The sequence below is a fragment of the Rhizopus delemar genome, genomic scaffold (assembly GCF_000149305.1).
Source record: "Rhizopus delemar RA 99-880 supercont3.17 genomic scaffold, whole genome shotgun sequence".
Classification (NCBI taxonomy): Eukaryota; Fungi; Mucoromycota; class Mucoromycetes; order Mucorales; family Rhizopodaceae; genus Rhizopus; species Rhizopus delemar.
In genome coordinates this window covers 381698-403391 of record NW_027137843.1, presented here as the reverse complement: position 1 = coordinate 403391, position 21694 = coordinate 381698, and the positions used below count along the sequence as shown (strand labels likewise).

The window sequence follows — 21694 nt, the reverse complement described above, 5'->3', positions numbered from 1 at the left end:
CAATCAATCCTATTTACGTTTTTTTTTTATTATTATTATTATTACTGCTGTTGTTCTATATTCTCTTTAAGCATCATTTCTGTATGATCAGGTAATTTTAATTTGTGTTGTTTTGCAAGATGATAATAGTGAAATGCCTTTTCTTTATCTGGCTTTTGTTGAGCATAGAATTGAATCAGTGAGGCATAAGGTCCAGGTCTGGGTCGGTATCTTGGCGAGGCGCTCATTTCTTTAAAGTATTGAACCGCAAGCTCATCTTGTCCACAGCGAAGGGCTGCAGAGATCACGGTAGAGTAAGTGACAGAGTTTGGTGAGATGCCTACTTGGCGCATCTCTTCAAACATCTTCAGCACATCATCCAATCGACGTGCCTTGGCAAGTTTTGAGATGATCACATTATAGAAAAACACACTGGGTGCCACCTTGTTCTTTTTGGCTTCGTCGTAGATGGCCAAAGCTTCTGTGCAGTCTTCGTTGTCCGTGTGGGGTGAGTGTTGGAGTAAGGTACCATAGGCATCACCAGTGGGGAATGCGCCAATACGGCGGATTTCATCATAAAATACCTTGGCGGATTCAAGACCAGAGAGACGGGCATGGGCAATGAGCATGGCATTGTAAATCGTAGACAGTGCACGCTGTTTGTTGTGTTTTTCCAGACGTTTAATAGAGCCAATGGCAGTGTCATAGATTTCACTCACAACGTCCAATCGACCGGCCTTGGTACATCCTTGAATCATGTCGCGAATAGCATCGGGTGTAGGGATACTTCCGTTGTTGATAATATCATGCTTTAAAATATTAATGGCCTTTTCGTAATCGCCTTCCAATGTCTTGGCCAAGGCCTTGCCGGATAACATGTCGGACTCTACTGTCATGCGAGGGGGGCTGTTGGCACTAACTGAGGCAGTTTCTGGTGTGTCTTGAGATGAGCTGATCTGAGATTCGGCTGGTTGCGGTGAGTTGTCGGACGCATTCAGATGAGGAGCAAATTCTTCTTTCCAGCGAGCTTCATATTCAGTAGCAGCACCATATTTTTTCATGCGCGTCAAGACACGGATGTAGAGACTGGGTGTGGGTAGGATACCGACAGCATGCATATCGTTCAAAAGTTCTAAAGAGGTCTTGCAAAACTCTTCAGGAACAGACTGTCGGCGAAAGACGGCATCGTACAAGACCGAAAAGGTCATCTTGGAAAGTCTCTTGGAGATCTGATCCCACTGGTCAGGGTTGGCCTTGGTTTCCTTGTACATGTTTAAAAGAGCATCAGAAACAACAGGATTGGGACCAATAGAATATTTGCGCAAGATCTCAAGAACGTCCAAAGCTTGACTCAAGTCGTTGCATCTCGCTGTGAAATCCAGACCAAAGACAGACAGGGATGAGTTCTTGTCTACAAAGTGATCTCTGGCATAAAGATCCATGACTGTATGGTAAGATTGAATAGCTTCATTTATTTTTCCGTTGCTGATAAAAGTCTCGACTACTTTTTCACCCAGAGTTGCATCAAGTTTCAATCCACCTTGAACCATGTCTTGGATGACCTTAAGAGCAACATCAGGCAAGTTGTTGCTCGTACAAGCATAAGCATAATCAGCCATGTGTCCATACTCCTTGCTGATGTCTTGCTTTAATAATCGTTCATAAATTTTAGAAGCGCTTTCAAGATCATTGGCTCGAATGTAAGCAGACAAGATGGCAGCATAAGTACTACCGTTAGGCTTTGGTAAAGAGGGATCTGATTCGAGTTTTTGAAGCAAGGATTCCGCCACGTCCATCTTGCCATCATAACAGGCTCTTCTAAAGATCTTGTTGTAAGGCAAAATACTCACGTTCACCTTGTCTCTGATCATCACGTTTTGCACAATGTTCAAAGCGCCATCAAGATCACCCGCATCCACATAAGCTGAAACAAGTGCATTATAGACGTAGGCAGGGTCATGAGAAGGAAGCTTGTTCTTCAACGATATGTATTCCATAAAGCACTCGCGAACAGCTGGTAAATCGCCTGCGACACCAAACATGGCCAAAAGAGTAGCAAAAGTGACACCATTCGGCTTGGCATGACCAGCCCCTTCCAACTGTTGTAGGATATAGATTCCACTTTCCGTATTTCCCTTAAAAGATAAGTTTTGAAGCATACGGTTGTAAAGGTCCACATCAAAGTCTTGTGTACATTTTTCATTGACAGCCTGCTCAAACAAGGCCAAGGCTTGCTCCATGTTCTTTTCGTTTTCCAAATCGACCAAACTGTCGACTGCGTTGCCCGTACGAGCGACCTGGCGACGAAGCATACCCATCGTTCTTTGAACTTCAGAGTCTCTTGTACAAAGCGATCGGATGAGTAAAGCATATGTCTGGGAAGAAGGACGCACGCCAGAGGCTACCATGTGTTTATAGGCTTCCATCATCGGTGTCAGCGGTTGGTTGTGTTTTCTCAACTTGCCATAGGCTTCAATCACTGCTTCATACGTTTGGGTGGAAAGTGCTAGATCACCAGAGGACCTGCCTTGGACAAAGGTTGAAATGACAGCTCGAGAGTTTTTTTCTTTGGCAGCTTGCAAGATACGGACGTCAATCTGAGCAGGGTCTAATAATGTCTTGCCTGCATGGCTGCCGACAGTGGTCCAGGGGCCCGTACGCAGTGAAGGATGTAGAGAAGCATGGCTGTTGTCATCCAATGTCTGCTGTTCTTGATTGTGTTGAGCTGATTTCTGACTAAACTGAGTGGATCGGCTTGTGGTCGTATAAGAAATCTTTCCAGAAACATGGCGTGCTGGTATTTGTGAAAGAAATGCAGTTGATTTAGGTGCTGTCAGTTGTTTTGTTAATACACCTTGTCTGGCAACAGTATTAAAAATGGCCGAAGTGGCTTTAGCACCGTACATGTTGAACAAGGTTCTATTTTTTTTATTGTTGACAGAAAATGATAGAAAAAAAAAAAAGTTTTTTTCTTTTTTATTATAAAAAAATTTCGGAACACAATTGAGTCAAAAAGAGGATACGGAATATTTATTAACCGTTAACTTTATCCTGAAAAAGCAACAGAATCTGTCTGAAGCATGTGTCATGAACCTGTATTGAAATCAAACCTAAAGATAAGCTTGTTGTTGCCAAGGAAAGATATTTTACTGCTTTGATTTGATTAGAATGTCAATTGATAGATTAAATTATCAGATCAAGAGTAACAGGCCATATTTTTTGACCCTCGATTTCATCCGAAAGACAATGAAAAAATTGACAATACTATAAAAAGAAATACTTTATCGATTAAATCTTTCTTTTAGTCAAAATGAAAGTAATTACTGTAAGAATATCTTTACTAGAAAAGCGATAAAAGATACATAAAAAAGGTGAAAAGAATAGAAACAAAGTATGGATAACATCAAAAGAAACTCGAGAGACCAGAAATGCAATTTAAAACACATCAAACCAATGGGGATGCCTGTTGTGTTGTTGATACATATGTTAAAAGGCTGCTTAGATAAAATAGATCTCGGGTGACATTTCCAACAAAGTGGGATTTATTTAACACAAAAAGACTTCAAAACTGATCTGGTATCTTTGTTTTTATTTGGCTGTTGTCTTGAGCTAAAAGACAGTTTGCGTTAGACAATAAAAAAAAAAGTTACATTTTAAAAATACCTGTAAGCCATGCATTCCCTTAATTTCTTCTTTCAAAATCTCATTGACCATTCTGTGTTGTTTGACAATACTAACTCCTTGAAATTTTGTTGTTGCGATATCAATAGCATACATAGATCCACAACCACCTATTTAAAAAGACAGTTTCAATAATTTGCTACATTTTGTATAAAAAATTATTTACCAGAAACATCAGTAACATGAAGCTTATGAGGAGAGAGCGCTTCAGAAAGCTTTTGATAAATATGCTTTTCACCAGTGCTCAAGCCAGCTAAGGCTTCTGGTTGTGTTGAATAGAAAGCACGACGAATTACAGCTGGACGTACTAGTTGTGCTAAAAACATAATATAAGAAAAAGATGAATAAAAAAATTTTAAGAAAAATTTAAAGACAAAAATTCTTAGATTAATAATTGTGTCAAAATAACAAGAGTTTTCTTGAATAATTGATAAAATAATCCTTTTTATGTAGATTTGGGAAATTGTGGGCACTTTGTATTACTCTTTGGGTTATTAGATCAATTGACTGATGTAATTACAAAATATTTGAATCGAAAATAGTAAGCAATCCTATTCAAAAATTCAATCACAAGTGTTCGCCAAGAAGGCAACTTGTGTGCATTCTCGCTTATGATCGAAATAAGTACAGGATTTGAAGGGCATAAAAGATTTCTCTTTATGAAAATGACGAAACAGCAAAGATGCTGAGAGATATAATAAGACTATCCAAAACATGAAATCTGTCTATACTAGCTTAAAGCATCAAATGATGACAGATAGAGTTGATGTGCGTTTGTTATGTTTTAAAAAAAAAGAAGAAAAAGAAATAACTTGATGCAATTAAAAGGATATACGACATCTTTGAAAAAAACCGCACCATTTAGACAAATGTGTGTATACTATTTTGATGGATGTACAGATTTTGAAACTCTTCTTCCGAATGAATTTAGTAGAATTTTGTTTAACCACTTCTATTCGCTATTTGAAAGTAAAAGAAGCCATAAAACCTGATTATTATTTTTTGTAAGCGACCAACTATTGATAATTTTTAAAATGATCGATTTATAGCAATGTAATGGACCAACAGATATCAAGCCTTCAAAAAAGCATTTTCTTTTTCTTTTTTACTCTCCACCTTCATTTTGTTAGCTTTCAAAGCTTCTTATATTGGTTATGCTTAAAATAGAGCTAACTCAAAGCATTCAATTAATAAAAGAAAAGACAGAAAATGAGTTGTTTACAGATAACATTGGATTTGACTTATTGTAAAACTAATTTTGCATTTGGTGTATAACATATACAAATGCAAGGTCTGTGATAAGCAAAGCCATGCTTCCAAAAAGATACCATATTTCGATCAATGTGTAAGATGTGATGTAAATAAAGATTAATTATATCAATACATATATAATATGGGTATTTATATAACAACTCTGCATTTACAAAAATAGTACTTTCAAAAGAAAGTTGAATCAAGTAAAGAGGAGTGACATTAAAAAGAAACAGCAAGTGTGACCACAATTATCTATTGGTTTGATTGCACCCTAATACAGCAAGGTATATGAAAGCTAAAAATACTTGAGGTTTAGAGAAAATTTCCCTTTGCTGAGTTTGGGATAATATGTTTAACAAAGAGACGGCAGAAATCAAAAAGCATGGAACAGGAACAACTGTCACCTTGCGAAGAGAATTGGATAGAAGATAGAAATGTGGAAAACTATTGATTACTAAATCGATGAGTTTCGCATGTAAGTAACATAAGTTCTTAAGGTTCAAACCAACCATTTTATCTCTCAGTCGCTTTTGTGATTGAAAAGAAAAAAAATAAAAACTTTGGAAGGAGCAGATATTTGTTGCCATAGTGTTCAAGTTTGTAAAAACTCTGGAGCATTATGATAGCATGTTAATAATGCTTCTAAAAATATCCACAAATCAATCATAAACGGTCAAAGAAAACTAGACGTGATTGAGCGAAAACTAACTGTGGTGTTATTTGCCATCATTGTATTGATGGCAGTTTTCTCTTTAAAGGATTTGAATACTTAGGATAAGGGTCATTTATTATTACTTCTATTTATTTAAAATGTTTACCAACATTTTCCTTTATATGTTCAATTGATTTCCACTTACCCTTTGAGGATAAATTTTAAAGAATGAAGTAATTTGTTTGTGCTGATTATCGTTTTTCTTCTTTTGTACATATTTTAAATATTCCTCAAATTCTTATTCGTTTGTTTCCAAGCTCCTTTTTTTTTCATAAACTTGAAATAAGCGGGGCGATGGACATATAAAGACCTTTTTTTTATATCTGTCAACGATCACAGCTCTGAGAGTCAAGTTAAAAAACACGAATGAAGATACTATACTACATTTGTTATCAAAGCATTTATTAATAAAATCAAGAAGTTTAAGCATCCTTGACCTTCTTGGTACCACGGAGGAGACCAGTACGACGGGCAGCAATCAAACCGACCTTTTGACCAGCAGGAGAGTCACGGGCCATGGTAGAAGCCTTACCAATGTGTTGATGGTTACCACCACCGTGAGGGTGATCAACGGGGTTCATGGCAACACCACGAGTCTTGGGCCAGCTGTTACGCTTGACTCTGTATTTGTGGTAAGCACGACCAGCCTTCAAGAGGGGCTTGTCAATACGACCACCACCAGCAACAATACCGACGACGGCACGAGAGGTAGAGGGAATGACCTTCTTGGAACCAGAGGGAAGACGGATACGAGTCTTGCCATCATCACCGTGACCGATGATGGTAGCATAGTTACCAGAGGTACGAGCAATAGCACCACGGTCACCAACCTTTTCTTCAACGTTACAGATAACAGTACCTTCGGGCATGGAAGCCAAAGGCATGACGTTACCAATGTTCAAAGAAGCCTTCTTACCAGCATAGATGAATTGACCAGTGTACATACCTTCGGTGGCAATGAAGGTTTCAGTACGGAGCTTGTACCTTTAAAAATCATCAATATCTCACATCATTCCAAGCACATGTTCAAAACTTACTTGTAGGGATCACGGAAGACAACCTTGGCAAGAGGAGCACCTCTTCCGGGGTCATGGACGATCTCCTTGACAATACCACGAACATAACCGTGACGTTCAGCAAAGTCGAAAACTCTAAGCTTAGCAGCACCTTTACGGCCGACGGTGTGAGATTTGAAGATACTTCCAGCACCTTTTCTTTGAGCACGAATTACGCGACCCATCTTTTAAATAAATCTACAGTGAAGAAAAAATGCATTAATAACTGAAATTGCTTTTTCGACATTGTTCCCCCGCAGAATCTCTAATTTTTTTCAAAGTGCTTAAAAACATCACATCCACACAAAATCCATCCATATTCTATATCATCCATCCTTCCATCGTCATAAAATAAAAAATTGGTTTGAATACTAACCCTTAATTAGGTGTAGGGAGGAGAAGAGGAGGATTGGCTACTTTGTTGAAGCAATATGCTCAATTGAGTGTGGAGAGCGAAACGAGCGGCAGTTGAAATTTCCTAAAGTAAACGGTGGCTTGAATTGAAATATTGTTGCCCAATTATACTGTTTGAGCGTCAATTTGTTATTTTAAAAAATAAATGGTGATCTTGTTAAACACGCTAATTGAGTTACATTAAAATTGATAATTGAAATTGAAGAATCCAGTTAGTGACCTTACAAACACTAACTATCATTCTTTTATTTATCATATAAAAAGCATTTTAAGTGTACTTTATTGGAACAGTGAACATATACCATTTGTCACCAGCATACTGAGTACACACGGCTATCTGAATAAAAACAAAATAGTTGGCTAAAGATAGCCATAGCATTTACGGCATATATACGATTGCATAGTTTCCGAAGAGTTTCTGAGGGCTGCCATGATTAATTTTTGTTTGTAGTATTGAGTGTGAGCTATGCTGACAAGTGATATCTTACCATTAAGTTGCTTTGAAGCGATAAATGTTTTTAAATAACTTCTTTAAAGAAAATAAAGTACTATTCAACGTTGAAATCGAGATTTTATCTAAAGGATATTAATGACATCCAGCCTCCTTGGAAAAAGACATGCAATGCAGTTTCACTTTATTCCCTTCAAGAAACATACCAAATGTATGAGCTCTTTGGTCTACTCGACTTTATTTGTGCTGCTGTTTTTTTTTAGTGTTCCTGCAGGTCGAGCTCAATCTTTCTCTGCAGGGTTTTATTGGTGTTAAATCCTTTAGTTTTTCCACAGTCTATTTCTTGACCACTATGATGAAGCAAAAAAATCTTTATTAGTTCTTTTTTTGCTACTCTTATGTGTTGTAGAGTTTTTTACATTGACAGAAAGAGATGGGGCTCCTTTAATCCCTATATGCGTAGTGATAAGTCTCACTAGGCAACAGATACAAGATCTTTTAAGATGAATGTCCAAAGTATGAGGATGGTTTGGATGGAAAAGTCAATTTCCGCTTGACTATCGTTAATGTTCAAAGACAGTCCATCCAGAGATTTGTTCAAGTTTTCTAGAAATATATTTCAAAGTAAGATGATCTTTAGGAATGCTACAATGAAGCATTGAAACCAACTACTTTGAAGAAGACAAGCGCAGAGGAGTTTCTTCTTTATGCCACAAGCCAACGTCTCCTCTCTTATACAATATTGCTGACTATAAAGATATCTAAATCTTTAATAGAAAACAGCCTGGTCAACTATGTTTTGTTTCATCTACCTCTGGTGATCATATGTATTGTCACGTTAAACTATTGTTAAATTCTGAATTAAGTGCATTGCCTTATTCTCACGTCACAACAGTGTAACACCAAGTACTATAAGAATTAAGTGGTTAAAGCATCTTATTATCTTTTGTAATGATTCCCTTTCATCCTTTTCTTTATCTCTTATTCTTTAATTAGATTCTCAATTAGTAGTTACTGTGCAAAGCTACAAAAAAAAAGAGGCCAATTGAATTATATCAAAACTATCAATTGGTACTAAGGCTACTGTATGTATGAAATAAAGATCGACTGCTTATACTAAATAAAACACTACAAATCATTGTTGTTGGCTTGTTGTAAATTAAACAAGCAGAAAAATCAGAAGTAGAAGATAAGTATTCATGTCCAATAATAGAAAAGTCTAGAGGAAATAAATTACAATGTTATTGCCTTAAACTCTTCTCATTTCCTTTCGGATATAAACATTCTGTTTTGGTTTTTGTTGTAACCTAAACATAATGTAAAGATAAGGAGCAAAACTCACACGTGCATGTAATCTTGAACTCCTTTATTTGGTTGAATTTAGCTCATACAATTTCATAAAATTTTTTTGAGGTTGATTGTTTAAAAAAGAAATTGTGTCTAATAAAAGTTTAACGTTGCTGGATGATGTTGTCGTTTGTTTAACAAATTTATCAAAAGAACCATCTTTTGCGTCACACCTGTTTATTTACCTGACCAAACAATAATAATCATTAGACAAGGGCACAAAGTAATAGTAATGCCTCATGCTGTTTGAAGTTTATTGTAAAATGCTGCAGTAAATATAAACAATAAATAAAGGAGGTTAATATTCATAGTATTTTGGGCTTAAGTTCCAGATTTATAAGCTTCTGATGTCTTGATCTAAATATTGCGCATCAAACAGTTAAAAACAATGATATTATAGCCAAATGGGTTGTATATAAGAATGAGATAATTTAACTATATAAATCAGTGGTCACAATCACTAATACAAAGCTAGAAATAACGTTGATGACTATAGCATTTGATAATAAATTCTTGTAACACTTGAAGAATAAAGAAGGTATAGTTTAGTGATTATCATTATTATTTGTATTATTCTTCATAGATCAAGATATCAGAATCTTATAACTGTGCCACCTAAATCCGAAAAGAATGGCAGCAAGGATCAAAACTCTGACAACGACCGTTCACATTCCGACAATATTTTATAAACGAAGACAGCAGATTCTAAAAATATTATAAAAGCCAGCAAGCCATAGAAAAAAGGATGATCAAGGCGTTGATGCCGCAGCAAGATACAATATAACTTGATTTTATAGTGGCGAATAAATTCAAATAAGAATAAAAATGAATAAATCAGAAAATACTGAAGGATTACCTATCCACCAGAATTTATATGGTTTGGATTTGAAACTATTAAAAACAACGTAATGTACGGGAATCGGGTTGAGATCTGCATTAAAGGAAACAGGAAACAAGAGTTTATTTTCGCTTGACTCATAGTCAAATCGAACCAAGAGATGGGAAAAGGTGCCGAATTCAGTTCGGCACCTCAAACTATTTTGCACGCGTATTTAAAAGTTTTTTTGTTATGATTGGTTCAATTTCCGGAGCAATTTGGCACCGAAAATCAGTGCTTCTGTCTGTGTTACATTGAAAAGGATATAAAACCCTCTCTGATTTTTAAGCTTTTATTGATCACCTTCAATTCTTCCTCATACATGAAAAGAGACCTAAGTCCATCAAGGTCCTCTTCAACCGTTCAATCTATTGGTGAAGAGACAAAAAATGGCATGATGCCATCCCCTTCAAATCATGAAGATGAATTATTGATGCAAGAAATCGCTGCTGCCAAAAAAGCAAAATCAGTAAAATCAGATAAAGAAGATGGAAAAAAGAAGAAAAAGGAAAAGCAACCTTCAGTTCCAATCTATAAGCTCTTTCGATTTGCAACAAAAATTGAATTGTTAATGATCATCATGTCTGCTATCTTTTCAGCCGGTATTGGCGCTATGCAACCTGTATCTATCATCATCTTTGGTAAATTTATGACGACCATCGGTGAATCCATGGTGAATCAAGACTATGATCAATTGGTGGTCGATTCCCTTCCACTGGTCTTGATCTTTGTCTATATGGGTACAGCTGTTCTCGTGTGTGCTTATATCGCTCAATGCTTTTGGGTTTTAACTGGAGAAAATCAAGTGCGTCGAATTCGTAACAAATATGTTCATGCCATCCTTCGACAAGACATGTCTTGGTTTGACAAAGCTGAAGAAGGATCCTTGACTACACGTCTTGCTACTGACACACAACTTATCCAAGACGGTATCTCTGAAAAGTTTGGCCTCCTTATCATGTGTATCGGTCAATTCTTGGCTGGTTTTATTGTTGCCTTTGTCAAAGGTTGGAGATTAGCTGTTGTTATTCTTGCCACTCTTCCTTTAATGGCAGGTGTTGGTGGTGCTATGGGACACTTTATTACCAAATATACCTTAAAATCACAGGATGCCTATGCTGAAGCCGGTTCTGTTGCTGAACAAGTCTTTTCTGGCATTCGTACCGTCTACTCCTTTTCACTCCAAAGCCGTTTTGCTGCTCTTTATTCTAAGCGACTCGAAAAAGCCATGGCAACAGGCATCAGAAGAGGTCAAGTCCTCGGTCTCGGTTTCGGTGGGTTTATGTTTATTCTCTTTTGTACATACGCCCTTTCTTTCTGGTATGGTTCCAAGTTGACACGTGAACAAGTCATGGTGGGTGCTGATGTCTTGGTTGTCTTCTTTGCTATGCTGATGGGTGCTATGGCCCTGCTTCAATTGCCTCCTAATCTGTCTGCTGTCTCTAGCGGTAGTGGAGCTGCATACAAGATTTACAGTACAATTGACCGTGTTCCTGATATCGATCCTGACAGTCTTGAAGGAGCAAAGCCCGAGTCGTTTACAGGTGAAATCGAGTTCAAAGACGTCATGTTCAAGTACCCTACCCGTCCTGATGTCACCATCTTGAAGAAACTTAACCTCAAGATTCGTCCCGGTATGACTGTCGCCTTTGTCGGTCCTTCTGGTTCAGGCAAGTCAACAAGTGTTCAACTCATTCAACGTTTCTATGATCCCATCGAAGGTTCTGTATTCCTCGATGGCCGCGACCTCCGTGACTACAATGTTGCCTGGCTTCGCAATAAGATTGGTGTGGTCAGTCAAGAACCTGTCTTGTTCAACATGACAATCAAGCAAAACTTACTCATGGGTATCGACAGACAGGCATCCAACGAAGAAATTGTAGAAGCTTGTAAGAAGGCCAACTGTCACAGTTTTGTCTCCCAACTTCCTGATGGTTACGACACAATGGTTGGTGAACATGGTGGTATGCTTTCTGGTGGTCAGAAACAACGTATCGCTATTGCCCGTGCTATTCTCAAGAATCCTCCTATTCTTTTATTAGATGAGGTAAAACATAACATAATCACTGATTTTATAAGAAAACTCTAATTTATTTCTATTATTTAGGCTACTTCTGCTCTCGACACTCAATCCGAACGTCTGGTTCAAGCTGCCTTGGACGCTGCTTCCGCTGATCGTACTACGATCGTCATTGCTCACCGTCTTTCTACTATTCGAAATGCTGATCTGATTGTTGTCATGCAACAAGGTGATTTGGTTGAAAAGGGTACTCACAACGAATTGCTCGCTCTTGACGGTATCTATGCCGATTTAGTCAGGAAACAAGAAATTTCTACAAAGCAAGTAGGTGTCACGGTTGAAGAGCCTGATTCTGAAGAACTCTTGAAACGTGAAGAAATGGAAATTGCTCAAGAAAAAGAACGTTTAGCAGAAGATCCAATCGATGAAAAAGAATTTGGAGCTCATCTGTTCAAGACCACCACCGGTGCTTCCTCTATAGATGCTTATGAACTCAAACGTCGTAAGGAAAAGGAAGAACGAAAGAACGCAAAGCAGCAAAAGATTCCTCTTGGTAAAGTTTTGAAGCAAATGCGCTCTGAATGGCATTTGCTAGCTACTGGTGTTATTGGTGCAGCCATCGCAGGCGCTGTGTTTCCCTGTTTTGCACTTATCCTTGCCAGAGTCATCGCCATGCTTATCTCTCCCAACTTAGAACCTCCCGGACCTATGAGCGGCACGAATCTTTACTCCTTCTTGTTCGTTGTGCTTGGTATTGCTGCTTTTATCGGTTTCTCTTGTCAAGTCATCTCATTCGAAGTAGCCGGCGAACGCTATACGAAGCGACTTCGTGGTGACATTTTCCGTGCTTTCATGAAACAAGAAATAGGATTCTATGACCATGAGGATAACTCTCTTGGTGCCCTTACTTCTAAGCTTGCTATTGATTCCAAGAATGTGAATGAGCTTGTCACGAAAACATGGGGTGATATTACTCAAATCGTTGTTACTGCAATCACAGGTAATAATTAACTTTTGCACAATCACTAAAACTAACCTGTCTGTTCAAAAATAGGTTTGGCCATCGCTTTCTCTCAAAGTTGGGCTTTGACTCTTGTTATTCTTTGTATGGCTCCCTTCATTGGTTTTGCTACTGGTTATGAATCCAAGATTCACCGTGGTTTTGAAGACAAGACCAAGAAGGCCAATGAACAAAGTGGTGAAGTTGCTGGTGAAGCCATCAAGGAAATCCGTACAGTAGTTGCTCTTAACAAGCAATCCTATTTTGAAAACAAGTACCATCGTGCCACCGAGCATCCTCACCGTCTTGCTCAACGTAAGGCCTACTTCTCCGCTATCGGTTACGGCCTTCAACAAGGTATCACTCTTTATACCAATGCTGTCGCATTCTATGCCGGTATCCGTTTCATGGCCATTGGTTTGAATGATTTCCAACAAATGTTCACCTGTATGATGGCCATCATGATCACTGCTCAAGGTGTCGGTCGTGCCTCTGTCTTCACATCCACATTGTCCAAAGCTAAATATTCTGCCATCGCTGCTTTTGAAATCCTCGAACGTGAGCCTTCAATTGATCCTGACCTTGAGGGTATTGAACCAGCTCACAGTCAAATTAATGGTGACATTTCATTCGAAAACATCACGTTCCGTTATCCTGCCCGTCCTGATACTTCTATTTTCAATGGTGAATTCAACCTGACTGGTAAACGCGGTCAGACAATCGCTCTTGTTGGTCCTTCGGGTTGTGGTAAATCTACTACGATTGGTATGCTTCAACGTTGGTACGATCCTATTTCTGGTACGGTCCGTCTTGATGATAACAATGTCAAGAACTATTCATTGGGCAATCTTCGTAGCCATATGGCCTTGGTTGGTCAAGAACCTGTCTTGTTTGACATGACGATCGGTGAAAACATCCGTTTCGGTGTTGATGAAGGCGTCGAAATCACACAGGAGCAAGTGGAAGAAGTCTGTAAGGCTGCCAATATTCATAAATTTATTACCAGTCTTCCTGATGGTTATGATACTCGTGTGGGTGACAAGGGTTCTCAGCTCTCGGGTGGTCAAAAACAACGTATTGCTATCGCTCGTGCTTTGATCCGTAGACCCAAGGTGCTCTTGTTGGATGAAGCTACCTCTGCCCTTGATTCTGAAAGCGAGAAATTAGTTCAGACTGCTATTGATAATATCATTGAAGAAGGTGGTCGTACTACGATCACTATCGCTCATCGTCTTTCTACTATTCAAAACGCTGATCTCATCTGTGTTGTCAAGAATGGTCGTGTTATCGAACAAGGCACCCATTGGGAGCTTTTGAAATTGAACGGCACTTATAGTGATTTGGTTTATCAACAATCTCTTAATGCTCATTAACAAAAACATCTGCTTGCATCAAGCTGTAACATATAAATTCCATGTACTACTTACTAAATATTAGAAATTCTACAATTACTTTAAACAACAATAAAGACATTAATTTATTCCATCATCATTTCATTCGTTTTATTTGTTAATTCGTACTCTTTTGAATAAATATTATAGTTAAATATCCAGCTCTAAACAATAAAAAAAATGCAAATAATCCTTTATTAACATATAGTTATTACTGAAGGCAAATTGTAGAGCTAGCATTCTCTATTAGAACCGCAAAATCAGAAATATCAAGCATGATTACTATATCCTTAACAATTTGTGGCTATCAATAAAATATAGAATTATAACAAGTGTTTTCAAATTTGTATCACTTGCAAATCTTCAAATAACTTATCAATCACTTGTGAAAAAACGACTACTTTGTTTTCTTTGCGTAACATGGTCGGTTTCGACAATATCGACAAATATAATAAATCATGGGATTGTTTCTCACATCAGTTAGTTTTACCTCACAATAACCAATGATGGAAATTCCATATTCATAGTTACCTGCTTTAATCAAAATATTTATTTGACTCAATACTTGATGTAAGGGACTTTTAACCTTTTTATGGTCATCAGCTTTACCAAGAGCATTTTAAAGAAATTCAGGCTTATTAAGACCAGAAAAAAAAAATACAATTACATTACTCAATGTAGGTTACTAGAACATAAGTTCTGCCTTATAAACCGTTGATTTTGTGTTTGTATAATTAATGGTTAATAACAGAATACAGATGAACAACACATAATGAAGTTTGTATCAATTATCTGAAAGATACTCGTTGTCCTTTCTTCCACCATGCTAACCGTTCCTTTTGTAAAAAAAGCGAATCTCAAAATATCCATATGCTCTCATTCTTTATTTCTGTTGCTTTTAGTCTTTACCTCACAGTCAGGGTAAAGGGGCTATTCTGTTGCTATATTGGGGCAGCGGCGACCATTTTTGGAAGCTGCAAATTGACTTTACACTAGTAGAATGAAAAATATCCCGTGCAAATAAAAGAATGGCTTGCCAACGAGACAAGATTGAAAAGCACACAAAAGGGATTATATAAGTGAAAAGAAAAAGAGATGGTTGTATCATCTTTCTTTACAATAGTTCTTTATATATTTATAAGCTTAATTTTATTATATAAGTATATTTATATGTATATGGTAGAGTAGTTGTACAGTTGCGTGTGTGTGTGTGTGTGTTTTTTTTACCGCAAATTATAAGCTTCTGATATCCTGCGCAATGCACGGGCCTTAGCTGCCCTATCACCTGCAGGCACACTACTTGCCAATAATGAATAAATCAATTGCGCCAAATTAGCCTCATCTTCCGGCAAATCCAATTGTCTCTTTTTAACAATACTCGTTACATCAGCATCTAGGATGCCTTTGATTTGTTTTAAACATTTTTGAAACACTTGGGCATTTTGGAAAGCTTCTCTTTGAGAAGCGGCGCCAAGACGGTAAGAGTCTATCTGCTGACAAAGATCCACCATGTTTGAGTTGGCACGATTCATTTCGATTTGTGCCATGACGGCCTTCATCATGCCTTCTGGATCAACAGGAGACACAGGTGTCTTGCCGCCATCACTATTTTGACCTGAAAGTTCAATAAGAATCTCAGAGGTAGGGATACCAAATTCATGCAGGAGGATTTGTGCATCGGGTGATAACTTTTCTTTAGCTTTAATTTCAGTCAAGAAGCCCATGGACATAAAAACATCAACAGCCACTCTGCTTGATTCTGTGGACAACACTTCCCGATGGATAGTTCTTCGGCCTGTAATTAGATGAGTAGCAATCCACTGGGTTAATAACGGAACAATGCATCTGGGCAACATAGGCACAGCTTCAAGAGCAGACAGGGAACATGAAGTAATCCAGTAAGAATCTACTGTAGGGTAGACAAGAGAGGCCAAATACATGAGACGCTCATATTGTATGACATCAGTTTCCATATTGATCAACAAAGAAAGTTTGTTCTCTTCTTTACGTATCATTTGGTTTTTAATATATAATTCAACCACAGTTGCAAACTTTTCTTCTATATCCCAATGGAGCACAAACTCCTTCTCCAACAATTGAACAAGGAATCGGAACCTATCCATAAATTCATCCTCTGCCACTGAATGTTCTGAGAATGAGAGGTAAACAATGGCAAAGAAGGAATCTAGTAAGAATACATCCACCATTTGATTTGCATAATAGGACAATATCATCACATTATCTGCGTGATCATTTACGCGTATATTTGTATCATCATTCATTTCTTTCCCTTCAACAATAATATTTTTGGCTTCATCTAATAATTTAAAGGCTGTAGCTATAAGACAATCCATGTCTTCTCCCTCTATCAAGCTGTATTAATAAAGGAGACCTCAATGTACAATCATTGTTTACCTTCCCAACCAGCCGTATAGCCATCCTGCGTTATCTTTCCTCTTAACCATCCTACAATTTCCTTTATCTTCCCTAAGCATACGCCCTGGGTAGCTCTTCCATAAAGAATGATTGAAGAAACAATAGACACGATAGATACAACCAGCCCTTTACGCTGTGATCCTTGAATTTCCCTTGTTATGTTGGACACAAGCTCACTTTCAAACCTCTCGGTCTGATTCGAGCTCTGATCCACCAGTTCTTGAACACTAATCAAGGGGCCCACACCAAAGATGACTCGACCGTATTTCTTTTTGGTGGGCATTTCAGAAATTGTCTTTCTTCTGTCTTTGGCTTCGCTTGGACGTATCATGCGAGAGGATGGTGCAGAAGGTGAAAGTGACACATTTGAAGGGGTGCGACCGTGTCGAGAGGGTTGCTGTTGATCAAGCACTTCATCAATCAAATAAGGAAGCTCAGGTACATTTTCATAAGTGATATTGATTGGCACAAATATGACATCTTTATGCACCTTCCTCTGTAAGCTACTGGCGCCTTGTTGTGATGATGCTGGCAAACCTTCAGCACTGGAGACAGAGGAGGGCGAATCAGGCGGGGTGTTGTTTTCAGAATTTGTTACTCTGGAGAAGGCATTGGAGTTTGGTAATCCAATAGTTGAAGTACGACTCTGGTTGGTCTGTAAAGTAGCTTCGACCACCATATCAATCAAACCATCCGGATAAGCGTCTTGGAACTTTCCGGTTCGTGAGCGAGATCTTTCCAAATAGAAAGACAGAGCACCGTGTTCTTTGAGGAGCACCTGGGTGTAAGCAGCGGTCACAGCTGAATTGAGGGGTGATCTTTTCGTCTTGTCACGCTTTACATAATAAGCACCTGCAAGACGGTAGATGTCTGAGATAGGTCCCATTTGTGACATGGATTCATCACAGGCAAGCGCAGGTACAGGTAAATGATATCTAATCGCAATATACCACACCAGCAATTGATCCAAAATGCTCTTAGATGCAGGTATATAAACTACCCTTTTACCCATGGTAGACTGACGAATCGCACGAAGACTCTCTTCTTGTACACGAACATTTTCAAACATGTCATCTAGCAAGGACCGCAAAAAGGAGCCAGTGAACCAGACAAAGGCCATTTGGGTACGCTCACTCATCCTCGTCAATATCTTTACTGCTTCATTCATAGCCGTCTGTTTAGCCACACCCGCCTTTTGGGTGATTTGGCTGATGGCCAAATTGACGCGTTTATCATTTAAGACTGTCACCTTGATTGATTCATCGTTACTTCCTACCTTCTTGCGCCACTTGCCTAATGCCATACGTCGATCGACTTGACTGATCTCATTATCCTGACACCAATCGTCCAATGAATCATCCAGATCCGTGAGCCAAACATCATCCGCTTTACTGCCATTGTGCTTATTCTGAAGCACGGTGGTCTTGATGTTCATGACCATTCTGGACGTTCTCTGCATGATTTCATCTTGCGTGTAAAGCGAGCTCTTGACCTGTCTCTGAACCGTACTGTATCCACCTCCTTCTTCATCACTCATCATTGAGTCTTGATATAACTGAATCGCACAACTCCAGCCGTAGATGGGGGTTGGTAAGCGAATGTTGCCTGTTTCTTGACACACAAAATGATGTATACCGTAACTTGCGTTGGTTAAATAACGAATCCAGAATGTACTATCAGCATCCTCTGGTACAATGGCGGAAGGGTCAAATCGCAAGCCTTCATCCATAGATCTCACTGATACATTCAAAAAAGTGGCATGATGGTTCATTGTATGGTTTTCATTATAGTAAATAAGACCACCGCCATTGGCTAACTTGGCCGCCTTCTCTGCCGTACGGCTCACACGGTGGAAGCTTCGTTTGCTTGGATGTTCAGTCGATGCGGATGGGCTAACAATGATAGGCTCGGTTGAGGAAGTGGAGGTAGAAGGAGAAGGAGTGTTGTAATAACCTTTGATAGAATTCATGACTGTTCGAGCACGAGAGACACTGGGCGTTGGGGTGACTGGACCACCACTGTTTCGTTGTGTGAAATAAAGGCTAGAAGGTGGCAAGTTGGCATTTGTAGCCTTGGTCCAATATTGACGGATTGTTTCATACCCAAGACTCCAGGTAAGTGGACGTTTGTGGGACATGGATATTTGGTAAATCACAGGAAGAGAATGAATCTCCGGTAAGTCAGACAGTCTCTGAGGTTGGAAATGGCTACTTCTAACAGACATTCGACTTGCTTGACTAGAGGATCGTTTGCGTCCCTTTAATGTGTTTTGGTTATTTGAAGGAAGTGTGGGTACCTTGAAATCAGTAGGGATGCATAGAGTAGTAGGACACCCGATAACCAAACGAGCAACGTAATCCACTGGTACAATGTCAGCCATACAGTCACCAAACTGAGGATGAATTGCTTTAGTTCCTCTACTAGTTAATAAAATTGTACCATTGATGCTGTTGACTCCGTCAGCCTACGTGTGTCCCATAAATGGAAGTATAAGTGATTTGCCTTCTAAGCCCCAAACATTATTTAAACTTACCCAACCAACCAAAGGTTCATGGACACCGGGTCCAACAGAGGCCAATCTTAGGATAGAAATAGGAAATAACTGCTCTTTGGACATTTTACTTATTTCATCAGCAAGAAGATGCTCAGTTAAAGATTTTGAGTACAAATAAGCATTGTTGTACAGAGGCTTGTATTCAACTGGTTCCTGTTGGTCCAGAATGTCTTGTAAATTATCTGCTGCTGAATGATCAGGCTTTAATGGAAGTAAATATTTTTCATCCGAGTTTGACTGAAGTGTGGATAAATGAACAAAGGCAGAGATTGATTCACATTGTTTAGCAATATTTAAAAGCTCAAGTGTTCCCAATGTGTTAATCTAACAAAAACAACAAATAAGCCTAAAATATTTTCATATACACATTCCGTCTTACTTTAACTGAACTTTCTAAGCTTTCATTTCCATCTAGATTACCTGCGCAATTGAATATGATATTTACTTGTTTTTTTATCATGTCAACAACAGCATCTGATAATCCAAGATTTGGTTCAGTTAAATCACCAAAAATTGGATGTATTTTCTCCTGCACCAATTTGTCAAACAACTGAGCTCCTATCGATCCTCGAAGGCTAGTAAAAGCCTATAGATGTGGAGTTAATAATGAGCTTTCCTTTTCTATAAACAAAAAATTGCCTTATTCGATAATATATCATCTTTCAACCGTCCTTCAGGAGAATTTTGATTAGTTCGAGTGGGTCTTAATAAAATAAAGATCTTGTCAACAGAATCAGACAATGAATGTAGCAATTTCCACAATACTGCTTTTCCAATGAATCCAGTAGCACCTGTTAGAAAAAATAGACTTTTTTTGATAAAACGATTGAAGGGTTTTCTTTTTAGTTGTTTCTTCATTGACTATTGAGTCTGGGATCTCTAGTTCAGTGATAGATTCTTTGTCTCCTGATTCACTTGTAGTATCAGGTTCTGGGGCAATTTCAGGAGTCACCGCTGCGCTTTTCGAAACAAAGTCTTTGTCCTCTAAATCTGGTGTTGTAATAGAAATAGTAGGAACAGGTGTCATTTAGAATAGGAGAAAAGAAAGGGTGGAGACAACGAAGAAAAAGAAAAGGAGAAAAGCATTGACACGACAAATACTTATCTTGGCTGAGCTGTGTAACATAGCCCCTTTTGTTAAATGAAACAGTATAATAGATGGAGAAAGGGGATGTGATCAATAATTCATCAATAGCAGTAAGAAATGTTCTCTTTGAGTTTATGTATCTTGATCATTATTTAATTCAGTTTAAAAATGCTTCTCTATCGCATTTACATATTAATCGCATGTTTATTTGTATGTAGTGAATAATAGCGTACATATGTTTTCCAAACAAATGAAAAAAATTTCCAAATATATGACAATTTAGAACTTCTAAAATGAGAAAAATTATATTGGCCAATTGAGAAAATTTGATAACTATTTTGGAAGCATTAAAGGCTTTCTCCAAAGAATAGTAACGGTCAAAGAATGAAATCAAGTGTCTTGGCCATCCTTGACAGTCTACTAGAGGAACTTGTGAAGAAGCTTCTACAGTTTGAGGAGCTAAGTGTCACTGCCATCAGCACGTCATCTTTAACATCATACTTTACTTTTTTTAATAAAGAGCCTGCTGTTGATCCTCTTTAGATAGATTTGTGTAATAAATTAACGCAGACAACATAGCTAAATATGTTTTTTTTTTTTTTTTTTCTTTTCTTCTTCCAAATTATTTTTCAGTTTTTTCCAAAAATTTGAAAAATACAGTATTCTCAATTTTCCTTTCCTTCACTCTTTCCTGGAAAACAACTCTTAGATTAGCAGCCACAGAACTCATATTGATATCTATAACACATCTTTCCCTTCTTACTCGATTGCCTTTCTTTTACTTTTTCCATCCTTGATCCCAAAGGGAGTTTTTTCGATCCGATTCCATTCCTTTTTTTTTATCTGACTTGGGCGATTAAGGTGTATTAAAGACACCGTACGCTCGCTTGAGCCTTTTTTATTATAAAAAAATTATTCGTATTATCAATTTCTACTATACCATTTGTCTTGTATACTATTGGGCTTTATTACCTTCAGAATATACTGTCACACGTTCAATAAAGTACAAGGCAACAGCAGAAACCTTATGGGTCGTTTTGATAAATATAATAAGTTACCTACTTGGCGTTCAAATTTGAGTCAAATTATAAAAGATGTTGAAAACAGCAAAATCAAATATGTTGAACGTCATATTAAAAAGGATAAATGCAAGCTTGTTATTCATATAGAATAAAAGTCTAAAAGAAAACTGCTGAAAATATTAGAGGAAATGTTCGTATTGGATGAGCATCCTCATATCTTTACAGATTCTTGGTTCTTTTTGATTGAGCCAGCAGCAAAAATAATCTCTTTAAAGTTAGCAGAGCAAAAGGTGATAAAGAAGCCTATGATTTGGACTTTGCGTAAACTGTTTTTTGGGTATCATTGATATATAGATTTATTTACAAAAGATCTGGATAAATAGATTGAATTAGGCATGATTGATTCTGCAAAGG

The 21694-nt window shown here is 37.9% G+C and overlaps 5 protein-coding genes across 5 annotated transcripts; 1 reads left to right on the top strand and 4 right to left on the bottom strand.

Moving 5' to 3' along the window:
- Window positions 1-41: 41 nt before the first annotated feature.
- Window positions 42-2885, bottom strand: RO3G_15730 (uncharacterized protein; the record flags this gene model as incomplete). The annotated part of the gene is made up of 1 exon (XM_067670314.1): window positions 42-2885. One exon carries the CDS (start codon window positions 2883-2885, stop codon window positions 42-44), a length of 2844 nt encoding a protein of 947 aa, XP_067526415.1.
- Window positions 2886-3567: 682 nt separating this feature from the next.
- Window positions 3568-3986, bottom strand: RO3G_15729 (uncharacterized protein; the record flags this gene model as incomplete). Its single annotated transcript, XM_067670313.1, has 3 exons — window positions 3568-3588; window positions 3643-3770; window positions 3827-3986. The coding sequence occupies 3 exons, from the start codon at window positions 3984-3986 to the stop codon at window positions 3568-3570; spliced, it is 309 nt and encodes a 102-aa protein (XP_067526414.1).
- A 2062-nt stretch (window positions 3987-6048) lies between these two features.
- On the bottom strand, window positions 6049-6866 carry RO3G_15728 (60S ribosomal protein uL2; the record flags this gene model as incomplete). Its single annotated transcript, XM_067670312.1, has 2 exons — window positions 6049-6610; window positions 6664-6866. 2 exons carry the CDS (start codon window positions 6864-6866, stop codon window positions 6049-6051), a joined length of 765 nt encoding a protein of 254 aa, XP_067526413.1.
- A 3226-nt stretch (window positions 6867-10092) lies between these two features.
- RO3G_15727 (uncharacterized protein) lies at window positions 10093-14163 on the top strand (the record flags this gene model as incomplete). Its single annotated transcript, XM_067670311.1, has 3 exons — window positions 10093-11817; window positions 11878-12790; window positions 12845-14163. The coding sequence occupies 3 exons, from the start codon at window positions 10093-10095 to the stop codon at window positions 14161-14163; spliced, it is 3957 nt and encodes a 1318-aa protein (XP_067526412.1).
- Window positions 14164-15404: 1241 nt separating this feature from the next.
- On the bottom strand, window positions 15405-20198 carry RO3G_15726 (uncharacterized protein; the record flags this gene model as incomplete). Its single annotated transcript, XM_067670310.1, has 6 exons — window positions 15405-16519; window positions 16597-19081; window positions 19151-19495; window positions 19617-19757; window positions 19937-19962; window positions 20087-20198. The coding sequence occupies 6 exons, from the start codon at window positions 20196-20198 to the stop codon at window positions 15405-15407; spliced, it is 4224 nt and encodes a 1407-aa protein (XP_067526411.1).
- Between the last annotated feature and the right edge of the window lie 1496 nt (window positions 20199-21694).